Source organism: Sorex araneus, chromosome 3 (genome assembly GCF_027595985.1).
Source record: "Sorex araneus isolate mSorAra2 chromosome 3, mSorAra2.pri, whole genome shotgun sequence".
NCBI lineage: Eukaryota > Metazoa > Chordata > Mammalia > Eulipotyphla > Soricidae > Sorex > Sorex araneus.
In genome coordinates, this window is record NC_073304.1 from 1,504,934 (window position 1) to 1,529,967 (window position 25,034).

The following is a 25,034-nucleotide window of genomic DNA, read 5'->3' on the forward strand; positions in this document are numbered from 1 at the left end:
CCCCTTCCAGACCAGGGCTCCCTCGGACCAGGTGCCCCCAGCCCTGCAGCCCTGCGGAGCCTGTCCTGATGCAGAGCACTCAGCAGGAACCTCCGACGGCAAACACACAAAGTCAGGTCAGACGCTGTCCGTCCAGGTGAAACTACCAACCTGGCAGAAGGCATTTCTTATTTCTTTAACTTAAGGGTCACTTTCAAGGAAAGATGCAAATGGCCTCACAGTAACAACTCTCACAATGGAGGGGCTGGAGCAATAGCACAACAGGGAAGGCATTTGCCTTGCACGCGGCCGACCCGGGTTCAAATCCCAGCATTCCATATGGTCCCCTGAGCACCGCCAGGAGTAATTCCTGAGTGCATGAGCCAGGAGTGACCCCTGTGCATTGCTGGGTGTGACCCCCCAAAAAATAATAATAATAACCCAAATCTCACAATGGAGACGTTACTGGTACCCGCTTGAGCAAAGGGTCACTTTAGTTTGGTGGCTGTACAAACGGCCGTGTAGTTTTTAAAAATGGTGAGGAGGGGGCGCATATGCTGTCTGAGCCCATGTGCTGCTTGTGCCCACGTGGCCGAGCACATGTGGTGCCCGAGCACATGTGTCGCCCACATCCCCCCCTTTGAGATGTGTACTTTCATGCTTTTGTGTCCAGTGCTAGGATGTGTATAGAGCTCTCTCCACCCTTGGAGAAACCCGCATTTTCTCTTGAGCGCCTTATTCTTACTATTCTCTCTCCCACTTATCCCTTCCTCCTTCCCTCAGAAACCTCTAAATAAAATCTGTTTACTTCAAAAAAAAAATGGTGAGGAGGGGTGAGTGTTGGGGAGGATAAAATGGAGATCGTGGGGCTGGAGTGATAGCACAGCGGGGAGGGCATTTGCCTTGCATGCAGCCGACCCGGGTTCCATTCCCAGCATCTCATATGGTCCCCTGAGCACTGCCAGGAGTAATTCCTGAGTGCATGAGCCAGGAGTGACCCCTGTGCATTGCCAGGTATGACCCAAAAAGCAAAAAAAAAAAGATGATCGTGTAACCAGAGCGATAGTACAGCAGGTAGGGTGCTTGCCTTGCAGATGGGCAACCCCAGTTAAGTCCCTGACACCCTATATAGTTCCCTGAGCCCCACCAGGAGTGACCCCCTAGAGCAGAGCCAAGAGTAACCCCTGAACATTGCCACATGTGATCCGAAAATCTAATAACTAAATAAGATGGCAATAAATGAAATGGGTTTATTTTGGCCCACTGCACTAAGGAACACCAAGGGCCGTGGTAGAGGGAGTGACAGCCCAGGCATCTGAAGTGAGAGGAGCAGGTTTGGGCACAGGAGGCTCCCGGGACACAATCCGTGTCTTGACTGAGTGATGCCACAGGTGCCAGTTCATCAAGGTGTTCACTTGAGATTTGTACACTTAGGAGACTCGACACCAATTAAGGTGAGAAACAAAACAGTGAGACACAGGGTCGGAGAGCCTGCTCGACTCCGGTCTGTGGCCTGTGCTGCATGACCGAGGGCAGCCATGGAGAGTCCCTGCAGAGAGGGTCTTCAGCTCTGATGCAGGCGGCTCCTGCCACTCACACCCAGCAGGGCACCACGTCCCATACAGACGCGGCTGCTGCTTTTCCCTCACATCACTGGCCACGGGTTTGGCCAAAGCCATGGTCCAGCTCTGAGTTTGGTCAAGCTCTGCTGTGCTTCCTGGCCAACAGCCTACCCCAGGAAGCGCTGCTCTTCAGCCTGGTTCTGTCTTGACTCACAAGACTACTTTGACACTATTCCCACCACTCCGACTTCCTTCTGGTTAGTGTTTACGCGCACACCTCTCTTTATCTAATTACTTTTATGACAACATGCTTGAACTGAGTCTTTCTCCCCACCCCTTGTGCCAGAGCTAACGGAACCAGGCTCAGCATACATGGGCAGCCACAGGGATCAAACTCCCAGCTTCACGTTTGCAGAGCAGGTGTTTTCGACACTGAGTCAACCCACAGGCCTTGACCTGAGTTTGTCATAGAGTTGACTCTAAGACAACAAAGAGGTGGTTCTGGATATTTCTCACCACAGGTATGGCCACAACCCTCCCCCAAAATTCCATTTTGGGGATCAGGGATTTAGCTTAGTGGTAGAGACCCTGGGTTCAATCCCCAGCGCGCACGCACGCGCGCGCGCGCACACACACAATTATTTATCTATAGTGATCTTTTGATATGCTGTACAATTTTTTTCTTTCTTTTTAGGCTACACCAGTAAAGCTCAGGAGTTACTCCTGGTGGTGCTGGGGAGTGAGGACATATAGAATGCCAGGAATTATGCCCAGGTCAGCCACATGCAAGGCAAGCAGCCTACCCTCTGTACTATCATTCCAGCCTCATGGCTGAACCCATATTTTTAGTGATTACCCTGTGTTACCTCTGAGCAAACTGTAAAAACCTTACCAGGACACAGGTCCCTTCTATTCCATTATACATCACCCTCCTATAAATATAGTTGCACACTGAAAACTCAGATGATGTTACATTTTTTTTTTCTGTTGCCTATCAAATACACTTAAAAAAACATTTTTTTTTTTAATTTTCTTTTTTTGGGGAGGGGTGAGTTCACACCCGGCGATGCTCAAGAGTTACTCCTGGCTCTGTACTCAAGAATCACTCCTGGCAGTGCTCAGGGGACCCTGCAGACACTGAACCTGGGTCAGCTATGTGCAAGGCAAACACCCTCCACACTGTACCATCGCTCTGGTTTAGCCCGCCCCAGACAAAGACATTTTTCAAAGTGAGTAGAGCACTAGGAGTGCTAAAATCATCTATTCTATCTGTTGTTCTTCCATCATTACAGATGTTCCAAGTTTCCATTTGGTCTCACTGTTGTTTTATCACAAGAACTTCTTGAAACAATTATTTTCTAAAACAAAGGGCAGCAAATCTCCTGAGTTTTCTTTCATCTGAGAATATCTGTTTTTTCTTCTTTCTCAAGAGATATTTTTGTTGGGGCAAAAAACTTTAAGGGGGGCCTGTAGAGATATAATAGGCCCTTGAAAAAACAACAAAAAACAAAAAACAAGCCCAAACTTTCCCTCACTAAATAATAATAATAATAATAAAAAGATAAACCAGGGGCTGGAGTGATAGCACAGCAGGAAGGGCGTTTGCCTTGCATGCAGCCGACCCGGGTTCGATTCCCAGCATCCCATATGGTCTCCTGAGCACCGCCAGGGATAATTCCTGAGTGCAGAGCCAGGAGTGACCCCTGTGCATTGCCGGGTGTGACCCAAAAAGCAAAAAAAAAAAGATAAACCAAACAAAAAGCCAGAGCTGAAATTTTCAGGAGCCAGAGAAATAGTACAGTGGGGAAGGTGCTTGCCTTGCATGTGGCTGACCCAAGTTCAGTCTCCAGCATCCCTTATGGTCCCCTGAGCACCCAGAAGTAATTCCTGAGTGCAGAACCAGGAGTAACCCTTGAGTATCATTGGGTGTGGCCCAGAAACAACAACAAAAAAACAAAAACAAAATATCTTTCTTTTTTTTCTTGTGTCTGTGTGGGTGGGGGGCCAGGGAAATCGGCACACCCGGTCGTGCTCTGGGCCTACTCCCCACTCTGCCTGGAGGTCACCCCTGGAGATACTTGGGGAGCCCGAGGCAGTGCCAGGAAGCAAACCAGGCTCTGCTGCAAGCAAGGCAAGTGCCCCCTGCACTATCTCCCTGGCCCTGGCGTTGACAGTCCTTGTCTTACAGAGCTTTCTTTTCTTTTTTCTTTTTTAACTTTTGTTCCACACCCACTCAGCAGTACTAAGGGCTTACTCCTGGCTCTGCACTCAGGGATCACCCAGGGATCAAGGAATCCTATGGGGTACTAGGGACCAAACCTGGGTCAGCCAGGTGGAAGGCAAGTGCCCCACCCACTGTTACCCACTATTACTCCAGCCCCGGTTTTTGTTGTTTCAAATTAAATATGGAGATTGACAAAAAATCAACTTTAAGTGAGGACATTAGGGGATGGGCTGGAGAATGGCCTACCTGGGCCCCACCCTGGAGAGTCAAGACAGCAAGTCAGATGCTGGCCTTGAGCACAGCTGACCAGGTTCAAGGCATGGTGCTACAGACTAGCAAGCACGGGTACTGCCAAGGTATACCCCATCCCCCAAAGATATGAAAACCCCAGGACTTTAATCATTAAAGTATTGATGTTTCCCTTAAACACAAAAGCCCCAGAGCAGAGAGCAGAGCCCCACAAGGCTTGGCAGTAAAAGCCACAGGCTGGTCACAGAAGCCAGGGCCTCAGAACGGAGAGCTACCGCAGCCCAAGCAAGTGGAGCTGGAGACGGTGCCCACCTCCTACCAGACACCGGAGTGCCTAACGAGGCAAACAGAAGGGCAAGAACATCAGCTGTGTGCCCCCCAGAAGTAGTCTGATGCAAGAGAAGACCACAGCAGAGAGTAAGAGAGCGAGGCAGAGTGCTTTCAGAAATGATGGTTTCTGTTACGTTCACACCTTAAAACATCCTCTCAGCGGTCGGAAGGGTAAGCAAACCGCTGCTTCCATCCCTGGGAAAGGCGACATGAAAGGGGTGTGCCCTGTCTGAGCAGCCCCAGGAGGCGTGGCCCAGGCATGCAGAAGAGCAGGACTCACCTCAAAGTTGTACTTTCTCATCTGGCTGAGGTGGCGGCAGTACAGGTAAAGCATGCCGATGCTGCTGCCCACGGCAATGTAGTCCCCGCTGGCGTCCAGGGCCGTGAGGTACACCACCAGCGAGCGGAAGCCCTTCTGGATCTTTGTGGGGATGGCATTGAGCAGATAGTACAAAGGACAGAATTCTCGAAACGTGACGGGCTCTGGTGGGGACGCCATGGCCCAGCCCTCCGCCAGGGGTCTTCAGGCAGGAAAGGTGTTTTCTTGGCATCCGGGCACCTGGGGCGAAATGAGGCATGAGCACCTCTGAATGTCTGCTCATGCCCAAGAGAAACCACACACACACACACACACACACACACACACACACACACACACACACACACACACACACACAGAGCTAGAGTTTAATTAAATCAGGAAAGAAAAGCAGGCATCATAAAGCTCATGTTGAGGGCGCGGGGGAGAGCCCAAAGAGATAGTGCACTTGATGCAGGAGGCACAGATTTGACCTCCTGAACCACAGGTTCCCAGAACACCACCAGGAACAGCCCCTGTGCACTGCCAGTGTGGGCCCCAAACAAGCAGGAAGATGACTTTTGAGCATTTTAATCCAAGACGCTCTTCACATGTCCAGGGCCCTGTAGCTTACACTGAGAAACAGTGGGACAAGCAGGCTGTCACCAGACAATGATCTGAGGGGATCTGAGAGAGCAGCCCGGTGGGTGTGGGAAAGGGGGAAGCTCCACCAGGAGGCAGCAAGGAGGGAAGCGGGCGTGGCTCGGCACCCAGGGAGCTGGCCGAGAAATCTGCTCGTGATGCTGAGTGGGTGAGAAACACCTTCTGGCGCCACCAGCAGCCCTGCAACCCTCAGAGCCGGGCTGGCACAGTGTCCCTGTGTTCTCCCCGAGGGCCGTGCCATAGTCTGCGGTGCTCTGGCTCACGCACACCCTTCCGGGTAAGATGAAGGAGGAGCTGAGGGCAGAGGGTCTCGGGCTGAGCTGGGCTCCTCCCTGCGTCCGTGCCCTTTCCCTAGCAGGGAGCAGGAGCTGGTAGGCTGGAAGTCTGGCTCTGGGAGCACCTCACTCCCTGGCTTGGAACGGGGTCCCCGCAGGAAGCCCCTCAGCAGCCACCCCCACAGCACTTACCACTCCCCTCCTCCCCCTCCACAGCAAACAAGCCTGCTCAGGCAACCCTGCTGGTGTGCTGGGTGCCCCGTCACCCCTCTGGCACCGGCACCCAGAAAAGGGTCAAGCTGATAGAAGTGCTCAGGAAGTGATAAACGCCAATGGCCACTAACAGGAAGTGTGGGGAAGGCACAAGTGACGGCGGCAGGCAGGCGAGGAGGCTCGAGGCTGGTCCCCCTTTCCTCGCCCTCTCAGAGTCCTCCTTCTCCCACCCAGACAGCTAAGGCGGCAAGGGGCAGGGTCAGCAGGGGCAAAGCTGGGCACTGGCAGCCCCGCCTCTAGCAGGAGGTATCAGGGGCTGGAGCTGCCCAAGGTGACACAATGCAGCAGAGACCTGGGTTTGTGCAGGGCCCACAGCACCCGGCCACCAGAGGAAAAGACAATGGCCCTCAGGCCAACCCGGTGAGTCTGGGACACAAGGACACTGTGAGGACAGTGACACTCTGGGCTGCCGACGGCCATCCTAGCATGGAAGAGCCCAGGCCTGCCCGGGTGTGAGGAAAGTGTCCCCAACAACCGAGCAGGAGAGTGCAGGCCAGCACTCAGGCACTGTGACTGTGGCTGACCGGACATTCGCTCAGCACCCAAACACCGCGGGTATAACAGGGTGCAGGAAGCCCCTCAGACCACCCGGCACACCCCAGCACCCTCCAGGCCCAAATGACAGTGACAGCGGGAAGAGCAGAGGCCCGTGGAAGCCAGTGAACATGCTAAGTAACCACAGAGCTCAGTGGGCAGCACCTCGACTCCGGACAGCTGATCCACCCCACACTCCTGCTCGGAAGTAAGGCCGGAGGGGCCCTGGGAGAGGGACCCATCAGCGGGCAGGCAGCAGCAGGAACTAACACAGCTCACAGGCGTGCCGTGCCGGAACCTTCTGGCTTGGGCTTCTGAGCCACACCATGGGCAGGGGCTATATCCAGTTCCAGCCCTAGGCACCCCCAGCATCGCACAGGGGACCCTGGGTGCCAGGATTGAACCTGGGCCTCTCGAGCACGTGTTCACCAATCTTTAAGCTGTCCTGGGCTGCGTGATGAGATTTTTTAAATTCCTTTTTGTTTGTTTTTGGTAGTTTTTAAAAATTTTATAAAGTAGTTCACAATATTTGAGATTTTTCAATTCTTTATTGGTTTTGGGCCACACTCAGCAGTGTCTGAGGGACTGCAGGCAGTTCTAGGGACGGAACCAGGGTCGGTCACTTGCAAGGCAAGCGCTTGCCCCTTACGCTCTCTCTGGCTCCAACTCAAGGGGTCTGAATGGTTGTTCTAGACCATAGTCTTGGCCCAATGATAATAAGAACCAAATCAACTACAAAATATGTAAGAAGGGAGTGCAGGGCTTCAGCAGGATTAAAAATAATCACATCCTGGGACTGGAGCGACAGTACAGAGTGTAAGATGTTTGCCTTCACGTGGCTGACCCAGATTGGATCCCTGGCATCACATATGGTCCCCTGCGCACCGCCTGGAGTGATTCCTGAATGGAGAGCCAAGAATAACCCCTGAGCACCACTGAGTGTGCCCCCCTCCAAAAAATAAAAATCACATTTTAGGCTTTGGGGAGATAGTCCAAAGGTTAGGAGAGATTTTTCTGATGCCCCAGATCCAAGTTTGACCCTGGGCACCACAAGCCAAGGAAGACTTCAAGCACTGCCCCTAGGCCCAGCACTGTGGGGGAACAGCCCTGCACTGTGAGACTCCAGCCCTGTGGGGGAATAGCCCTACACTGAGAGACCCCAGCCCTGTGGGGGAATAGCCCTACACTGAGAGACCCCGGCCCTGTGGGGGAATAGCCCTACACTGAGAGACCCCCAGCCCTGTGGGGGAATAGCCCTACACTGAGAGACCCCCAGCCCTGTGGGGGAATAGCCCTACACTGAGAGACCCCGGCCCTGTGGGGGAATAGCCCTACACTGAGAGACCCCCAGCCCTGTGGGGGAATAGCCCTACACTGAGAGACCCCAGCCCTGTGGGGGAATAGCCCTAAACTGAGAGACCCCGGCCCTGTGGGGGAATAGCCCTACACTGAGAGACCCCCAGCCCTGTGGGGGAATAGCCCTACACTGAGAGACCCCAGCCCTGTGGGGGAATAGCCCTACACTGAGAGACCCCGGCCCTGTGGGGGAATAGCCCTACACTGAGAGACCCCCAGCCCTGTGGGGGAATAGCCCTACACTGAGAGACCCCAGCCCTGTGGGGGAATAGCCCTACACTGAGAGACCCCGGCCCTGTGGGGGAATAGCCCTACACTGAGAGACCCCCAGCCCTGTGGGGGAATAGCCCTACACTGAGAGACCCCAGCCCTGTGGGGGAATAGCCCTACACTGAGAGACCCCGGCCCTGTGGGGGAATAGCCCTACACTGAGAGACCCCCAGCCCTGTGGGGGAATAGCCCTACACTGAGAGACCCCAGCCCTGTGGGGGAATAGCCCTACACTGAGAGACCCCAGCCCTGTGGGGGAATAGCCCTACACTGAGAGACCCCAGCCCTGTGGGGGAATAGCCCTACACTGAGAGACCCCGGCCCTGTGGGGGAATAGCCCTACACTGAGAGACCCCCAGCCCTGTGGGGGAATAGCCCTACACTGAGAGACCCCAGCCCTGTGGGGAACAGCCCTGCACTGTGAGAGCCCAGCCCTGTGGGGGGAATAGCCCTACACTGAGAGACCCCAGCCCTGTGGGGGAATAGCCCTACACTGAGAGACCCAGCGCTATAGGGGATACAGCCCTGCACTGTGAGACCCCAGCTCTGTGGGGAACAGCCCTGCAGCGTGAGACCGCCGCACTGTGTGGGGGGAATAGCTATGGGGGTGGGGGAAATCGCACTGCCCTCCAGACCACAGCACTGCCCTGCCTGCTGAGGAGTGGTCCCTGCGTTCCCACTGCTTGGGGACCCCCTACTCAATCCACACCAAACAACAAAGATCACAATTCTGTGGCTGACCACAGACAGCACAATCCAATTTCAGTCCAAATTGTTTGAGGTGGCCTCCGTGTGCTCAGGCTGCCTTCTCCTTTCCTCTCTCCTCCAACAGCCAATCCTCCAGCTCCATTTCCTAAGCAACCTGACACCTGGCCTTCTCCCCTGGGCTGGGCACCAGGCCTGGGCTCTCCCCAGCACCCAGGTGCTCCCACAGCCCCACCTGCCCTAGATCCTTGCTCCCACGCCTCAGCCGGTGCCAAAACCCCTCACATCACAGGTGATAAAAGCGAACTCCTGAAACTCAGCCACCAAATAAAAACCTTCACAGGCACGGAATGTGAACAGACACTTCAAAGCAGACCTGCGTGACACACAGCCTCTAGACTGATGCTCTCCACTGTTAATCCGCAGGAAGCGAAAACAAAACTTCGAGAAGCTCCTCACAAACACGGACAGACAGGATCACGAGAGCGGAGAAACCTGCACAGTGCTGGTGGGAACAGGGACACTGCCACCGCGGAGAAGTCAGGCAGCTCCGGGGAGTGAGAGTCACCTGTGACCCAGCAATTTTTTCCTTCTTTTAACAGGAGAGGGCAGGGAGTGGGGTGGGGGGAGGAGAGCCACACCCAGTGCGGCTCAGGGATGGCTCCTGGAAGGGCCCAGGGGACCGTGAGATGCTGGGGATTGAACCTACAACAGCCATGACATGCACCTTGACCCCTCAACGGTCCCTCTGGCCCATGACCAACAATCCTACTCCAAGGCCTGCCTCTACCAGAGAACTGAGGGCCCATGTTTCCTCAGCAAACCTATCCCAAACACACGTGGCCCAGTGGTCCAGCGCAGGGGAGCTAGGCTCAGCTACCACACACGGGCTCCACTGCAGACCTCGGCACGTGTGACCCCAGAAGAGGCAAACCTAACTCTTCCAGCCCTGCAGACAGTAACAACAGCCATCGTCCCCTGGAACCATCTATTTTTTTGTTTGTGTTGCCCCTTTTTTTTTACTGAATGAGATACACAGTTATAAGATGGTTCCTGATTGGGCTTCAGTCATTCCAATACCCAACCCCTCACCCTGTGCATTTCCCACCAATGGCCCCACTTCCCTCCCGCCACCCCCCTGAACCACCTGTTTTCAAAGCTAGGCTGCGACCCTGCTATGAAAGGGTCATAGTCTTCCTGCTGACCCCGAGCAGAAAGCAGAAAGAGGCAGTTGCTTCACTTCCAGATATCTGCCACTTCCCAGGCCACACGCCCTGTGGTGCCGGTGCCCTCAGTCCCAGAGGGAAGCCAGGCAGCTTGCAGCTCAGTGGGCACAGGGGGCCTGCGGTAGCCCCGGGCACATGAGGGCCGTGTGGCTGCCAGAGTGCCTTCCCATTTGCCTACCTCCCGGTAACCGGGAGCCCCTCCAGATCCCAAGCTCCTACGTACTGAGAAGTCTCTCCTGCCTCACAGAAATGCTTGTTTTCCTTGGTTTCGCTTTCGTTTTCATGTGGTACTCAGAGTAACCCCTGAGTACCACACCCAGGGGTACTCAGGTCTTACTCCTAGCTCTGTGCTCAGGGATCACTCCTGGCAGGGAGTGGGGGGAGGGCAGGGAACCATATATGCCAGCGGTCAGAACTCAGGTTGGCCATGTGCAGGGCAAGTGCCCTACCCACTGTCCTCTCTCCGGCCCAGAAACCTCTGTTTCTCTGCATGCACAGAGCTTCCCTGACGCGCAATAGTACAGACGTACGCTGCAAATACCTTAAGTCCGCAACGCACTGGAAGCTGGGGTGGAGCTCAGTGGCGCAGCCCACACCTCAAGTTCATGGAGCCCCACTCCGATCCCAGGGACCCCTTCAGAGACTCAGAGGAAAAGCACAAAATGAAGCAAATCTACAAAACATCACGGCCACAGCTCCGCCCTGTTCACCGCATGCATGCTTGGAACACAGATATTAGCCTGCAGTTGGGCCAACCATGGCCCAGAGAGAGCCCGCTTGACAGGCGGTGATTCATTCCAAACCCAGCTCCAGCCTCGCTGACCTGGGGCCCTCACAGCCTCTGGCTGGGGAAAGACAGAAACAAAGGTCCAGGGACGGTCCTCCAGACCCCACGCTTCTCACAGCCAAGTCCAAACACCCCTCGACTCTTCACACCACCGCAGCCCAGGAACGAGAAACGTGGAGTGGAGCCCCAGGTAAGGACGACAGTTTGGGGTGTTTCTGGGTAAGGGTTCGGTTTTAATGGGTGGAAACTGGTTCCGGTCAATGCCTCATTTTTCCGAGTGGGCGCGAACTCCCCAAGCTTCTGTCCAAACAGAAGCGGCGGTGCCATGTGACTTGTCGGAGAGAAAGGGCACGGGCGCTGCGGGCAGGGGGCAAAGGCAGCGTAGCCACAGAACAGGGCACCATGGACAGTCCCCCCCGTTCCTCACGCCAGGCTGCAAAAGCGGCCCCTCCGCCGGCTGAGCGCCCTGGAGCCCAGAAGCGACTGTCCGCCCACCCTGGCACCCACGAGCCTGCTGGATGTGCGCACATGGCATGTGGCGGGGCACCCAAAAAAGCCAGGAGACTCATCAAGCACTGCGGCGGGGTGCGGGCGGGTGCCAAGGGAGTCGCGGGGGGGAGGGGGGGCGGGGACCCGGGTGGGCCTGGGGCTCTCTGGGGCTCTTCCCTGGGCGCTCACAAGACCCGAGCCAGCTGGAAGTCAAGCCAGGCGCGCCCCCACTCTCTGCCCGCCTCGGGGTGCAGCAGCGACAGCTCTGAACGACGCGGGGGTGGCGGGCGGCTCCGCCTTGGCTCCCGGACACCCCGCGGACGTGGCACCTGCACGCGCCACCTGCCCGGTGCCCGGCGGGGCAGCAGCTCGGGGGCGCCGGCGGCGCGGTGCGCGGGGAGGCCCCGCTGGGTGCTCCAGGGGTCGCAGGGGCACCCGGGTCGCGCTGGCCACTGGCCGGCCGGCCGGGAAAGTCGCGACAAGGGCTGAGGCGCTCAGGGGCTGAGGGACTGAGGCTCTGAGGCACTGAGGGGCTGAGGGGCTGAGGGGCTGAGGGACAGAGGCGCTGAGGAGCTGAGGGACTGAGGGACTGAGGGACTGAGGGACTGAGGGACTGAGAGGCTGAGGGGCTGAGGAGCTGAGGGATTGAGGGGCTGAGGGGTGAGGCGCTGAGGGGCTGAGGGCTGAGGGGCTGAGGGGCTGAGGGGCTGAGGGGCTGAGGCGCTGAGGGGCTGAGGGGTGACACCGGCTCTGAGGGCTGAGGGGCAGAGGGCTGAGAGCCTGAGAGGCTGAGGGGCTGAGGGGCTGAGGGGCTGAGGGACAGAGGCGCTGAGGGCTGAGAGGCTGAGGGGCTGAGGGGCTGAGGGCTGAGGGGCTGAGGGGCTGAGGGGCTGAGAGGCTGAGGGGCTGCGGGCTGCGGGCCGAGGGCCGAGGGCGAGGGGTTGGGGTGAGGCACGGAGAGCTCGCTGAGGGGCTAAGGGGCCGAGGGGTGCGGCGCTGGCGCGCTGGGGGCCGGGCCGAGGGGGCGAGGCGCGGGGGCCGGGGGCGCTAGGCTCGGCGGGGCGGCCGGGCGCGGGAGCCGAGACAGGGGCGCGGGGCGCCGGACTCACCTCCCGCCGCGGCCCCTCCGGACTCGTCGGCCCAGCCGGGCCGGAGAGGCGGGGCTGGGCTGGGCCGCGCGGGCTGCCGGGAGCCGGTTCCCCGGACGACGGGCCGGCCTCCGGGGGCGGCCGCGCTCCCGCGGGGGCTAGAGCGGCCGGCTGCGGGGGGCGGGCCGGAAGTGACGCCCCTTCCGGGGCGGGGCCGCGGGTCTCCTTCCCGGGATCCCTGCGGGCCGCATGGCGAGTACGCGCGGGAGCGGGACGGGCGGAGCGGGGCTCGCGGGGCGGCTCGCCGGCGGGGAGGCGCGGGCAGGGGGCCGGCACTGGCCGGAGCCCCTCACGGGAGCAGGACGGAGCAGGCTCCGCAGTGCGCGCTGGGAGCCCGCGGGGCGAGGAGTCGGGGCCCCCCTGGGGGAGAGGAGTCCCGAGATCGTGGACAGGCGGGGGGTCCGCAGGCCAGTGTGGCCCCCAGGCGCCGGGACGACCCTGTACTGCGCCAGGTCTTGTTTCTCCTGTTCCCGTGCTCCGAGACTGACGCCGAGCTTCCCACTTGGGCCTGCGGGTGGCCTCGCAGCCGCCTCAGCACCGCCCTCTGCTGCCCGTTACATGACACACTGGCGTTATTTGGGGGCGCTCAGGGCTGACTCCTGGCGGGGTACCGGGACCCTGTGTGGTGGGAGGGGTCAGACAGGTCCCAGCTGCCTCAAGAACCTTAACTGTGCGACTTAACTGCCAACTCCCCTTTTCTTGTATGTGTGTCCTGGGCCTGTGTGAATGTGTGTGCGTGCGCGCGTGTGTGTGTGTGCGCGCGCGCGCTCGTGTGTCCCCTGCGATGTAACCCAGGGCCTTCCTTGGTGGCGTGGTTCTGCATCCCTGACACTCCCTCTCGTCAGGTACACGATGCCCCTCTGTGGCCCCTTCTCTCGTGCTCCCCGTCTAAGGCATCCTCACCCCATTGTTCTCCGCTTCTGGAGAGCGAGTTGTCTGAGAGTGGCCCGGGCTGGCCCCTCCCCAGCAAGGCTTGCTCAGCAGCCCGAGAGCCGAGCCCAGGGGGACGCTCGGAGTAAAGCAGGTGACGTTCCAAGTCCGAGTCAGTGTTTGTGCAGCACAGAGGAAGGGACGGAAGTGGGCGCGCCAGAACCGAGGGCCAGGACTTGCGGGAGAATGACAGTGATGTGGCCGGAGAGGTGGCGTGTGACTTCAGACGCTTGTCTTACATCCCACTCACCCTGGTTTGACCCAGGCACCACATGTGTTCCCTCGAGCACTGCCAGGGGTCACTTCTGAGCATAGAGCCAAGAATAGCTCCTGAGCACTGCTAGGCGGAGCCCCCCACCCCTGATAAGAGGGCTGTGATTGTGGCTCTGTCCCGTGGGCTAGCCTAAGTGAAGGTGCTAAAATTGTCTTTGTTATGTGTGAGACGCTTTTTTATTTTGTTCTGTTTGGGGTTTATACCTGGCTCAGGTGTAACCCCTGGCTCTGCGCTAAGGAATCAGCTCCTGGCGGTGCTCAGGGGAGCCCATGAGGTGCCCTTGGATGGTCGAATTGCCCAAGGGCAGGACTGGCTGCCAGGGGACCCGGACCTGGACTGGAGGGCTGGACTCTCCTGCAGGGGGAGCGGAGGCCCCCTCAGTCACCAGTGGCCAGTGGCTTGGCTGGTTACAGCCAGGCCGTGGAGTCCACGCAGAACTCGGGCCCCGGGAGGCGGCCCAGAGGACTGAGGGGCTTCTTATGCAGGAGCCCCAGGTTTGATCCCAGCACCCCGTTGTCCCTTGAGCACTGCCAAGACTGCCCCCTCCCCAACACCCCTGGAGGGGGAGTTTCCGGGTCGGTGGGAGAGAGCGGTGGCCAGGGGGCAGGTCTGTCCTCCTCACCCTCCTCACCCCTTTCTCCCATGCTTCCTGCCCTGAGTTGACTGCAAACCTCTCCTGATTTTCAGTGACCTGTTCCCCTGGGTCCTGTGAGCTGCTCTGCTTGAACCCAAGGAAGGGGTCAGCAGCAGGGGAACCAGTGGCAGCCTGGACTTGCCTAGGCATCCAGGTGGGGGCAGGAAGGACCCACACTGGTGGCCGGGTGCTGGTGCTGACTCTGGCACCCAGTGCTGGGAAGACTCCGCCAGACTCTGCTATGCGCCAGGCCTCTCCTAGTCCTGTTGGGTCTGTTCTGAGACGCCCCCCCGGCCCCCGCTTCCCAAATGAATGTACCAAGACTCCAGTGGTCACTTCTGAGTAAAGAGCCAGGTATAGCCCCTGAACATCTCCAAGTGTGGCCCAAAGTTCCCACCCTGCAAAAAGTATTACTCCAGAAACTTCATGTCCATGTACACTTCTCGGTTTGGAATATTCCCGTTGCAGCAACATTTCAGAGACGTTTACTATTGAAAGGTAACATTTTCCTCATAACCAAGAACATGAGTTTTGTAACAATTCTGCTTATTTTACCTCTTTTCAGCGAAAACTCTTGGAAGCGCAACGCCCAGAAAACCTGTCTTATCTGTGAGTGCTAGAAAACTCAAGGACAATGCTGCCGACTGGCATAATTTAATCCTGAAATGGGAAACCCTCAATGACAAGGGGTTTGCTACTGCAAACAGTATTGCCAACCTGAAGCTCAGTTTACTGTGAGTACTCGGAGAACCATGTTGCCTATGAAAGGGGGAAGACAGAGACCCTGGAGTTAGGAAAATAAAGTGTGTGATGGCTGGGAAGCGACTCGGGGACACGGCGTCTGAGCGGTTGCTGTTTGCCGGGGAGGCTGCGGTTGACCGCGTCCACCCCACCTTCTGACAGTGCCGAGGGTCCTGGCAGCACCCCCTGAGTGCTGACAGAGCCGGGTCCCAGGCCGAGCCCAGAGGATGCTTTCGACAGCAGAGGTCCAGCCTCCACCCTAGTCCCAGCCGTGGCAGTGAGGAACCTAATCAAGTGTTTGGCGTGTTAGTGGGCAGATTCGCAGGAGATGGAGAGAGGGGCGGGCCTTAATTAAGGAGCAGGGACACACAGCAGGGAGGCAGGTGACCTGGTGGAGGCTGGGCCCCTGGAAAGCTGATCCGCCTCTGCATGGCGGGGGCTGGGTGCTGTCCAGGACTCTTGAAGTTTCCTTGTTCCCCTCAGTCTTCCCGTGGGGCCTCCCTCTTGCTGCAGTGATCTCAAGCAGCCAGTGGCTGGGCTCTGAGCACATGGCCTTTCCCCTGGCCCTCGCCGCACAAAGCAACTCACAGTGACTTCTCTGTTCTGTCCAGGGATAAAGACAAGATAGAGTTAGAGGGCGGAGGCCCGTCTTACGCTGAAAATGCAGAGACAGTGTTTCCAGAATATTCTAAGGAGCTGGAGGTGCTGTGTGAGGAGCTGCAGGCCACCCTGGACGGGCTGGTAAGAACACCTGGGCTACTGCCGTCACTGTCCACTCGGTGCTGGTCTTGCAGATGCTCGGAGCTTGGGAGGACGTGGGCAGCGTGGACTGCCCCTCCATGCAGCGTGTGTGATGGCCTCGCAGTGAGGCTGGCGGGTGGGGTTCAGGAAGGAGGGCCCCGAGGCTGAGGCTTCTCCTGACGGGGAGGGGCTACTCCCGCCTCCCATCTTGGACATAGTCCGGCTGGCACGGCGTCGGGTCCACCCAGGCCTTTGTGCCCCCTCTGGTGCCAGCACCTGTGCCGGCTCTGGGCTCTTTTACCTGCCCTGGTCACGTGAGTTTGGGGTTTCCTCGTCCTGCTGCCTGCACTCGGGCCCCAGGTTCTGGGCCTGTGGTCTGGCCCCGGAGTAGCTCTGCGTCAGCAGGTGTGCTCTTGCTCTCTGCCGCTTGCCCTTTTCCCAGACGTGCTCAGGGCTTCCTCCTCTGCGCTCAAGGATCAGGGGAGCCTACGGGGTGCCAGGGAGTGAGCCCGGTTTCCCTGTGTGTAGTGTGCCCTACACGCCGTACTCTCTCCATCCCCAAGTGTGATGAAAGCGTTTGGAACAAGTTCTCGCTCGGTTCTGGGCCATGTGCAGCTGTCAAGAACCTTTAGTGGCTTTTCCCACTTCCCGCCAGCCTTCCCAGGGACGGTTTGTCAGACTGGCCTCCGTTGTTTTTTTTTGCTTTTTGGGTCACACCCGGCGATGCACAGGGGTTACTCCTGGCTCTGCACTCAGGAATTACTCCTGGTGGTGCTCGAGGGACCCTATGGGATGCTGGGAATCGAACCCGGGTTGGCCGCATGCAAGGCAAACGCCCTCCCCGCTGGGCTATCGCTCCAGCCCTTCCATTGTCTTTAATAAACCTGACCTTGGCGAAGGGTGTCTGCCCACGCCTGGCGGCCTTCTCCGCCTGGTCTGGACGGTGCTGTGGGCTGCGGAACGGGCTCGACAGCACACGCACCTCAGCTTCCCCGTGCGGGCCGCTGCGTGTGGCACGGTGGCCTGGGGCCAGCCTCTCCCGCCGTATCGGCTCAGGAACAACCTGGCCTCGAGTGACTGCGGCAGAAGGTGGAGGAGAGAGCCGGGCTGGGCTCCTGGTCGCAGGCACAGCAACCTTGAGAATTTTCCAGCCGTGAGGTGCCTCTCAGGATACCGCGGGGTGGAACATCGACCCAGAAGAGGCGGGAGGAGGCTTTTAAAAATTCATGTGAGCTAAATGTAGCGCGTGCGGCCCCGGAGTCGGCTGGCTTGTGCTTGAAGGTCGAAGGGCAAGCGTGAGGAATTGCGATTCTCACAGAGATTTCTCCTCTCTTCCCACTTAACGCCTGCCATCGTAGCGGCTGTTCGGTCTGTTCACCAGACTTCACAGAGCTCCCCGGGGTGGTCGTCCAGCATCCCCTGCGCCCGTGCCTTGGGGCTGTTGCTAGAGCAAGTTGTGCAGTGCAGCGGGACGTGTCCACGTGTGGCCTGGCCCCAGTGGACACCGAGTGATACTGTCACAAATTCCTGTTTTTTTCAGACCAAAATACAGGTGAAAATGGAAAAGCTGACTTCCACGACCAGAGGGGTGTGCGAGCTGGAAAACTACCATCACGGGGCGGAGGGGACACGGCCCCCCATGTTTGATACCTGGCCCACGGCCCAGTTCTGTGAGTTGCTGTTCTGGGCAGGGGAGAAGGGGCAGCAGGCCCGTCCTGTGAGACTGGCACCGGGCAGCACAGGCAGCCGGGGGCGGTGATGTCACTGGGGCCCACGGTGCCCGCCGCAGCTGTCACCCCTCCTGTGGGCAGCACTCCGCCTGCTCCACACACAGGAGCCTTTGCCGGCTTTGTGTTTTCCTTTGTGTAAAGGAAGAATGATGGCGCTTTAGCTTTTCTTCCGTTGTTGTTGTTCATTTGCTTTTTTGTTTTGTTCTTGGGCCATACCCAACTACTCAGGAATGACTCCTGGCGCTGTGCTCAGGGATTACTCCTAGCGCTGCTCAGGGCACCGTGTGGGATAAAGGAATTGAACCCAGGTTGGCAGGCGCCCTCCCTGCTGTGCTATTGCTCTGGCCTCATGCTTTTGTTTTACTCAAAAGTAAATTGGGGGGGCTGGAGCAATAGCACAGCGGGTAGGGCCTTGCACGCGGCCGACCCGGGTTCAATTCCCAGCATCCCATATGGTCCCCTGAGCACTGCCAGGGGTGATTTCTGAGTGCAGAGCCAGGAGTAAGCTCTGTGCATTGCCGGGTGTGACCCAAAAAGCAAAAAAAAAAAAAAGTAAATTGGATATTTTTAAAACTAGTAAAATTGCTTTTTAAATATCCATGTGGAAGGTGATGAATAAATATACAGAAAAAAAAATTTTTTTTTTTTTTAAGTAAATTGGGGGGCCATGGAGATAGCTCAGAAGGGTGCTGCTTCTGGCGTGGGTGGAGCCCAGGCTGTTCTGCACCGCCGGGCGTGCGTGCCCAGAGTGGCCCCACAGCAGAAGCAGCAGCGGCTGTGGTGAGGTCAGTGGAGAGAGATCCCGCAGGCTTGCGTAGAAGGCTCTAGAGCTTCTCAGCCTCCTCACCGGGACCCAGGAGTGACTGCTCTGTCTGAGGAGCAGTGCCTGGCGGCCTCTCTGCAGGGAGCGTGTGGGCCCACCCTGGCAGTCCTGCTCTTGACGGCGGTCCTGTCCCCTGCAGACACCGTGGCCCACACACTCTGTGCCATGTACACAAAGGAGCTGCTCCTGAAACGCGCCATCTGTGAGGGGCTGCCCCACACCTCCAACCGCGACCTGGTCCTGAGCTTCCTGTCCATGTGGCTGCACCAGCCCTACCTGGAGAGTGACGCAGTGCTGCAGCTGGAGGGCATGCTGCTGGAGACGGGCCACCGGGCGTCCTGAGACGGGCCACCGGGCGTCCTGAGCCCGCGCTGGGGGCCGCTGGAGACGGGCCACCGGGCGTCCTGAGCCCGCGCTGGGGGCTGCTGGAGACGGGCCACCGGGAGCATTGCTCGGGGACTGTTCCAGGCCACCGGGCCCCCGGGAGCTCCGCTCTGGGGGCTGCTGGGGATGGACCCCGTGAGCCCCATGCTCGGGAGACTGCCAGAGGCCCCGGGCCCCGCGGGCCGCGCTCGGGGTGTGCGTGAACTCCAGGCCTGCCGATCGCTGTCTCCTGGACTGCTCGAGTGTGCTGCTTCCACTCCGTGCTTGTCTGCTGGCGTGGGGTGTTCTCGTGTGGTATGACAGCTGTTGAAACGCTGCGGCGGGGCCGCCTTGGGAGCGCAAGGCCGGGCGGGTCCTGCCACGCTGCTCCGCAGAGGTCCTGTTCTCGGGTTCCACGGCAGGAGCTGTGCACGCACGGCCCCGCTGTGACTGCTCTGAGCGCCGAGACCAAAGGCGGCGATGCCCAGAGAGCACGTGCTAGGCTGCCAGCAGTGCAGGGCGGGCGGGGCTCTGTGACAGCTCACGGCCCTGGGTTCGATCCCAGGTGTCGGCCCCCACAGAAACGGATGAATAAAAGCTTCTGTCAGTGAATTACAAGTGTGTCGGGGCTGGAGCAGTTCTGCAGTGGGTGGGACACTCGCCTTGCACGCAGCCAACCCAGGTTCGATCCCGGTTACCCCATATGGTCTCCTGAGAACCGCCAGGAGTAAGCCCTGAGCACAACCAGGTGTGACCAAAAATACAAAACAAAAAATTGTGTCACTCCCAAGAAAGCGTGACCAAGTGTGTGACCCTGGTCATCAGGACAGAGGGGAAGGAGAGGGAGGCAGAGCGATCCTCCAGTGGGTGAGGGTCTTGCCTGGCATGAAGCCCACTTGGGTTTGATCCCTGCACCCCATACCATTAAACTGTAGCCTCTCCACTCCCTCTCGGGGCCTGCAGAGCTGCTAGCGCAAGTGCCCGCTCTGCACATGACCGACCTGGGCTCAAGTCCCGACACCCTGTAGGTCCCTGAGCAGGGCCAGGGTGATAACAGCGGGTAGAGCACGTGCCTGCGTGCGGCGTGTCCGGGGTCCAGCCTTAACATGGTGTATGCTTCCCAGAGCCCGCCAGGAGTGACCAGTGAGCGCCAACACACGTGGCCACACAACAACAGTTTTACTCCCTCTAGGGCTGGAGAGGGAGGCCAGGTACAGCCGGGTCCCAGCCCTGCTGGAGGGCAGACAAGGCGCGGAGGTACTGGGGGATCCTACCGCTGCTCTCCAAGCAGCATCAAGCATCCTCCACGCCGATGCGGGGTCGCTGCCTCCCGGGAACAGGTGCTGGGCGATAAAACCCTCTGCACGGTGGAAAGTGTAAGGATGATTTTCAATGTCATGAATTGTTGATTTTTAATTATTACAAAATTGATCATTTAAAGTGACTCAATTTTAAACCAAGTTTTAGATTTATATTAAAAATAAATGTCATTGAAGTCCTTTTGTCATGTGTATATGTGCAGCAGATAAAAATATGTATATTTTTACATGTTTATTTGTTGGAAACTTTCTATAGTATCATAGGATACAATTCATGACATTGAAAATCATCCTCACACTTTCCACCATTAAGCTCAGGAATTCACCATGTTATCATAATTTATTTTGCATCTTATTTCAATTTAGTTCTTGAAAGATTAATATGTCTACAAATTTGTTTTAACATTTTAGGACTCAAAGTTCTTCATAGTTTCCACAATATTGGTATTTTCTCCCCCCTGAAATATAGAAGTTACTGTTTTGCAAAAAGCTATGAAAAAGGAGTGTGCATTTGGTTATACACTATCTTGTACAACTTGGGAAGGAATTAAGGGGAAAATACTCACAAAAAGATAATTGCCATGCAGATTCTTCTATTAGCTCATTTTGTTTTCTTTCTTTTTTCCTTCTTAATAAACAACAGAAAAATGTCAAAAAAAAAACCCTCTGCACGGGCGGTGTTCTGGGGGGCAGGACACCCCCTGTGCGTCTGCCCGAGGAGAGCCTCACGGGCGCTGCGCTGTTTCCGCCAACTGCACCTGCCTCGTCCAGGGCCCACAGTTGGGGCACCCGGAGTGGGAACAAAACCTTCCTGACTCGGGTTACGGGGTGCAGCGAGTGGTGCACAGACACGGAGTCAGGTGAGGCGACAGGACACCAGTTTCCAGACTCCTGATGTCCTGTGCACGCCCTCACCGACCCTGCAGCGAGCACCCCCACCCTCACCGACCCTGCAGCGAGCACCCCCACCCTCACCGACCCTGCAGCGAGCACCCCCACCCTCACAGCCCTGCAGCAAGCACCCCCACCCTCACCGACCCTGCAGCGAGCACCCCCCCTCACTGATCCTGCAACGAGCACCCCCACCCTCACTGACCCTGCAGCGAGCACCCCCACCCTCACCGACCCTGCAGCGAGCACCCCCCCTCACTGATCCTGCAGCGAGCACTCCCACCCTCACCGACCCTGCAGCGAGCACCCCCCCTCACTGATCCTGCAGCGAGCACCCCCACCCTCACTGACCCTGCAGCGAGCACCCCCACCCTCACCGACCCTGCAGCGAGCACCCCCCCTCACTGATCCTGCAGCGAGCACTCCCACCCTCACCGACCCTGCAGCGAGCATTCCCCACCCTCACCGACCCTGCAGCGAGCACCCCCCCTCACTGACCCTGCAGCGAGCACCCCCACCCTCACCGACCCTGCAGCGAGCACCCCCCCTCACCGGCCCTGCAGCGAGCACTCCCCCCTCACCGATCCTGCAGCGAACACCCCCCCTCACCGACCCTGCAGTGAGCACTCCCCCCTCACTGACCCTGCAGCGAGCACCCCCACCCTCACTGACCCTGCAGCGAGCATTCCCCACCCTCACTGACCCTGCAGCGAGCACCCCCACCCTCACCGACCCTGCAGCGAGCACCCCCCACCCTCACCGACCCTGCAGCGAGCACCCCCCCTCACCGACCCTGCAGCGAGCACTCCCCCCTCACCGACCCTGCAGAGAGCACCCCCCACCCTCACCGACCCTGCAGAGAGCACCCCCCACCCTCACCGACCCTGCAGCGAGCACCCCCCCTCACCGACCCTGCAGCGAGCACTCCCCCCTCACCGACCCTGCAGAGAGCACCCCCACCCTCACCGACCCTGCAGCGAGCACTCCCCCCTCACCGACCCTGCAGCAAGCACCCCCTACCTTCCTCACCGATCCTGCAGCGAGCACCCCCACTCTCACCGACCCAGCAGCGAGCACCCCCCACCCTCACTGACCCTGCAGCGAGCACCCCCCGCCTTCCTCACCGACCCTGCAGCGAGCACCCCCATCCTCACCCATCCTGCAGCGGCCCTCATGCCCTTCTCCAGCCTCTGAGCCTGCCCCTGCAGCTCAGGCCGGGGCCGGCTCTGGGGTGCAGGAGGGCGCAGGGTCTTGGTCTGCCCGTGGCAGCACTGCAGCTCTGAGGAAGAGCACCGCAGGGGCTGCGGAGCCTGGACCCCATACGGAGCCCCTGCGTCTGAGGGCTCACACCGGCAGGCGGGGGTCACTGTGCGGGCCCAGGTGCAAAACCGGCTTGCATGTGAGACTGCGCCCAGCCAGGGGCATCTCTAACCCTTCCCGAGTTAGGGGCCGCCCAGGAGCACTTCCCCAGGAGCAGCCCTGCGGGGGTTGATGTCCGCCCATGCATGACTGAGACCCCAGCCGGAGAAGCCTCAGCGAGAGGCATCAGCTTGGCGGGACGGGCTGGCGGCCCCGAGCCTCGTCCCCTCGGCCCGTGCTCACCCACAGCCACCCCAGTGAAGGATCGAGCCCTTCTCAGCGAGCGGCAGGGACACCAGAGAGCTGACCCCTTCGTGCAGAACCCGGAGCAGGCCCTCACGCTGCCAGCCGTGGGCCAAAACCAAAATAAATTTGATAGGTGGGTTTTCTTTAAATAACCCCAACAATGAAACAAAAACATCAGGCTTCGGGGCATTAAAGATGGGTTCCCGGGGCTGGAGCGACAGCACAGCGGGGAGGGCGTTTGCCTTGTATGCGGCCGACCCAGGTTCGATTCCCAGCATCCATAGGGTCCCCTGAGCACTGCCAGGAGTAATTCCTGAGTGCATGAGCCAGGAGTAACCCCTGTGCATCGCTGGGTGTGACCCAAAAAGCAAAAAAAAAAAAAAAGAAAGATGGGTTCCCCATGCCCCTCCCTGGGACGGTGCCTGAGACCTTGGCAGGTGGATGTGTACAAACTTGGTGCCCCAGGGGGTGGACGGAGGAGCAGCTGCCCCAGGGGGTGGAGGGGGAGGAGCAGCTGCCCCAGGGGGTGGGGGTGGGGGAAGCAGCTGCAGGGGGTCGGGGAGCAGCTGCAGGGCCCGGACGATGTTCCAGGGAAAGCAACGACTCTCCACACGCACCCCTAGCCCTCCGCAGGTGGAGTCACTGGACTCTGCCCATGATGGAGCCAGATGTGGGGGCAGATGTGGGCCCAGCCGTGCCACAAGCGTGAGTCACGCCAACCCTGGGGAAGGCCAGTGGGATCTGGGTGTCCCGGGGCTCTGAGCCGCCTCCATCCTGTTGTCTCCCAGGAAAGCATGGCGAGGTCAAAGGGCGGTGTTGACGGGGACCGCCACGTGCTGTCCCTGCAGTTCCGCCCGCGACGGAGGGGCTGTGATGCAGAAGCTGTGCCCACGCATCCGTCTGGGACCCTGGGGACTGGCCTGTGCAGACCTGCTGGCTGCAGCCCCATGTGGCCCCTGGGGTCGGGGTAATTCGTGTGTGCCCTCCCGCCCCCGCCATGTTCCTACTGCCCCTTGCGTGTGAGAAGTGAGGTGCAGTCACCCGTGGCTCCAGCAGGAGGTGCTGTGCCCCAGGCCTCGCCAGCTGCCCTCCTGTGCGCAGGTGACCCTGGGCCTCCTGGATCTGGCCCCATCTGGCCAGACCTGCCTTTTCCGCCTCTCTCCCTGAAGAGCGCATATTGGGAACGAATTTCCCTCCCTATAAGGCGCCTCAAACAGCCGGTCTTTCCTCTCCACTGAACCCAGAGCAGCGTCCTGCTGCGCCCGGGGCCCAGTCACGGGCTGCTGAGGACAGCCGGGCCCGGGGCAGGGAGCGAGAAAGGCAGGTGGCGGGGTAGAAAGACGCTGCTTTTATAAATCAAGGCTCTCGTGTCAGTGCTCAGAGTGAGAATCTGGCCTGGCCGACGGCGAACCCCACGTCAGACACACACGAACCCACCCAGAAGCTCCCGCTCGCCTCTTGGGGAGGGCGCCAGGCCCTTCAGTAAGCCCCCATGCCCAGGAGGCCCCCCGACCTGGCCCGTAGTGACAGTGTTCCCCCCAGGCAGCCCAGGGGCTGGACCCCGCAGGAGAAACACCTCAGAGGTCTGGATCAAAGTGGGGGGCCCCGAGGTGACCCCGTGGCTGGCCTCCGGGGGCCCGTGTGGCTCCTGAGAAGGCCGGCCGCGGACAGCTGGGCTCTGGCTCAAACACTGGTGCCACGTCCACAGACGGGACGGTCTCCCACAGGTCCCCACCAGGGCCGTGGGGGCAGGGGGTCCCCCCCTCCTGCGGCGCCCCCGCTGCTGAGGGCAGGTGGTCGGGGGCGCCCTGCTGGGGGACTTGGCCTCCCCGGCTTGGCCCTGGGCAGAGAGAAGAGCCGCCGTACACCATGCCGGCGTGGACAGGCCTCCTGCCGCAGAGGCCGGCGTGAGGTCCAGCCATCCACTCTGTCCCGGCAGGCCCAGGACTAATCAATTTTTAGGGAGCAGCGTCAGCAAACAGCTCGGGCCCAGCACGAGCTCGCAGCAGTGGAGGACCCCTGGGCTCAGCCCCTAAGCCTCGCTGTGTGGGGCCCCCACCGTGAAGACCAGGGAAGGAACACGGCCCCCGGGCCTCACTGCCGAGCGCCCGAGACACGGCGCTGCCTGAGCCGGTGTGGCCGGGACACGCTTACACGCCAGAGCCCAGTCCCGACCCCTGGGCCCTCAGCACTGCCCGGAAGGAGACAAGCAGCTAAGCAAAGCCTGGCTCCCAGGCCCCTGCAGACCGGGCGGGCAGGGACAGGACGAGACCTGAGTCTCCTGGGGGACTTCCTGGTGGGGTCTCCCAGTAGGAAGCACACCTTCTGTCCAGGGCACAGGAGGGCGATGGGCAATGGTTCCTCCCCAAGAAAGGGGGCACCAGGGCTCTGTCCCACAATCCCTGGGGACAGCCGAGGGCAGGGTCGCATGCCCGGCCCCCAAGGCCCAGGGGTGTGGGAGGACCCCCTGGGAGTGCGTGTCCCGGGCCTGGCGGCTCTGCAGCCCTGAGTTCTCGACTTCTCTGGACAAGCACGATCACTTTTCTAGTGGCAGGAGACATCGCCGGACAGAGGCGACACAGGGGCTGTGACGGGGTCACCGCCCGTCCCCTCGC

The 25,034-nt window shown here is 59.3% G+C and overlaps 2 protein-coding genes across 8 annotated transcripts in view; one reads left to right on the top strand and one right to left on the bottom strand.

The window, feature by feature from the left end:
• TECPR2 (tectonin beta-propeller repeat containing 2) overlaps positions 1-12,461 on the bottom strand; it is a 65,707-nt gene extending 53,246 nt beyond the window's left edge. For 4 of the 6 annotated variants that reach the window (XM_055133486.1, XM_055133485.1, XM_055133484.1 and 1 more), the window contains exons 1-2: positions 12,330-12,461; positions 4,625-4,903 (exon numbers count right to left, since the gene is read on the bottom strand). In XM_055133486.1, coding sequence (XP_054989461.1) covers positions 4,625-4,843 — 219 coding nt within the window. In that variant the 5' untranslated portion in view covers positions 4,844-4,903; positions 12,330-12,461. Of the gene's footprint in view, positions 1-4,624; positions 4,904-12,329 lie in introns of those variants that run through there. The other 2 variants (XM_055133488.1, XM_055133487.1) reach the window with 1 other exon arrangement.
• On the top strand, positions 12,450-19,216 carry CINP (cyclin dependent kinase 2 interacting protein). Of its 2 annotated transcripts, none has more exons than XM_055133492.1 (5): positions 12,450-12,564; positions 14,772-14,940; positions 15,559-15,688; positions 17,229-17,358; positions 18,381-19,216. In XM_055133492.1, exons 1-5 carry the CDS (start codon positions 12,558-12,560, stop codon positions 18,581-18,583), a joined length of 639 nt encoding a protein of 212 aa, XP_054989467.1. In that variant the 5' UTR covers positions 12,450-12,557; the 3' UTR covers positions 18,584-19,216. The 2 variants fall into 2 exon arrangements, with proteins under 2 accessions (XP_054989467.1, XP_054989466.1); XM_055133491.1 differs by lacking the exon at positions 12,450-12,564 and adding an exon at positions 12,877-14,560.
• The last annotated feature ends 5,818 nt before the right edge of the window (positions 19,217-25,034 follow it).

Bases quoted from the DNA above. Each gene is read 5' to 3' on its own strand.
- CINP (XM_055133491.1), top strand. From the start codon at position 14,515: ATGAATGTACCAAGACTCCAGTGGTCACTTCTGAGTAAAGAGCCAG. The intron at 14,941-15,558 runs GTGAGTACTCGG...TGTTCTGTCCAG, and splicing joins AACCTGAAGCTCAGTTTACT to GGATAAAGACAAGATAGAGT. The intron at 15,689-17,228 runs GTAAGAACACCT...TGTTTTTTTCAG, and splicing joins AGGCCACCCTGGACGGGCTG to ACCAAAATACAGGTGAAAAT.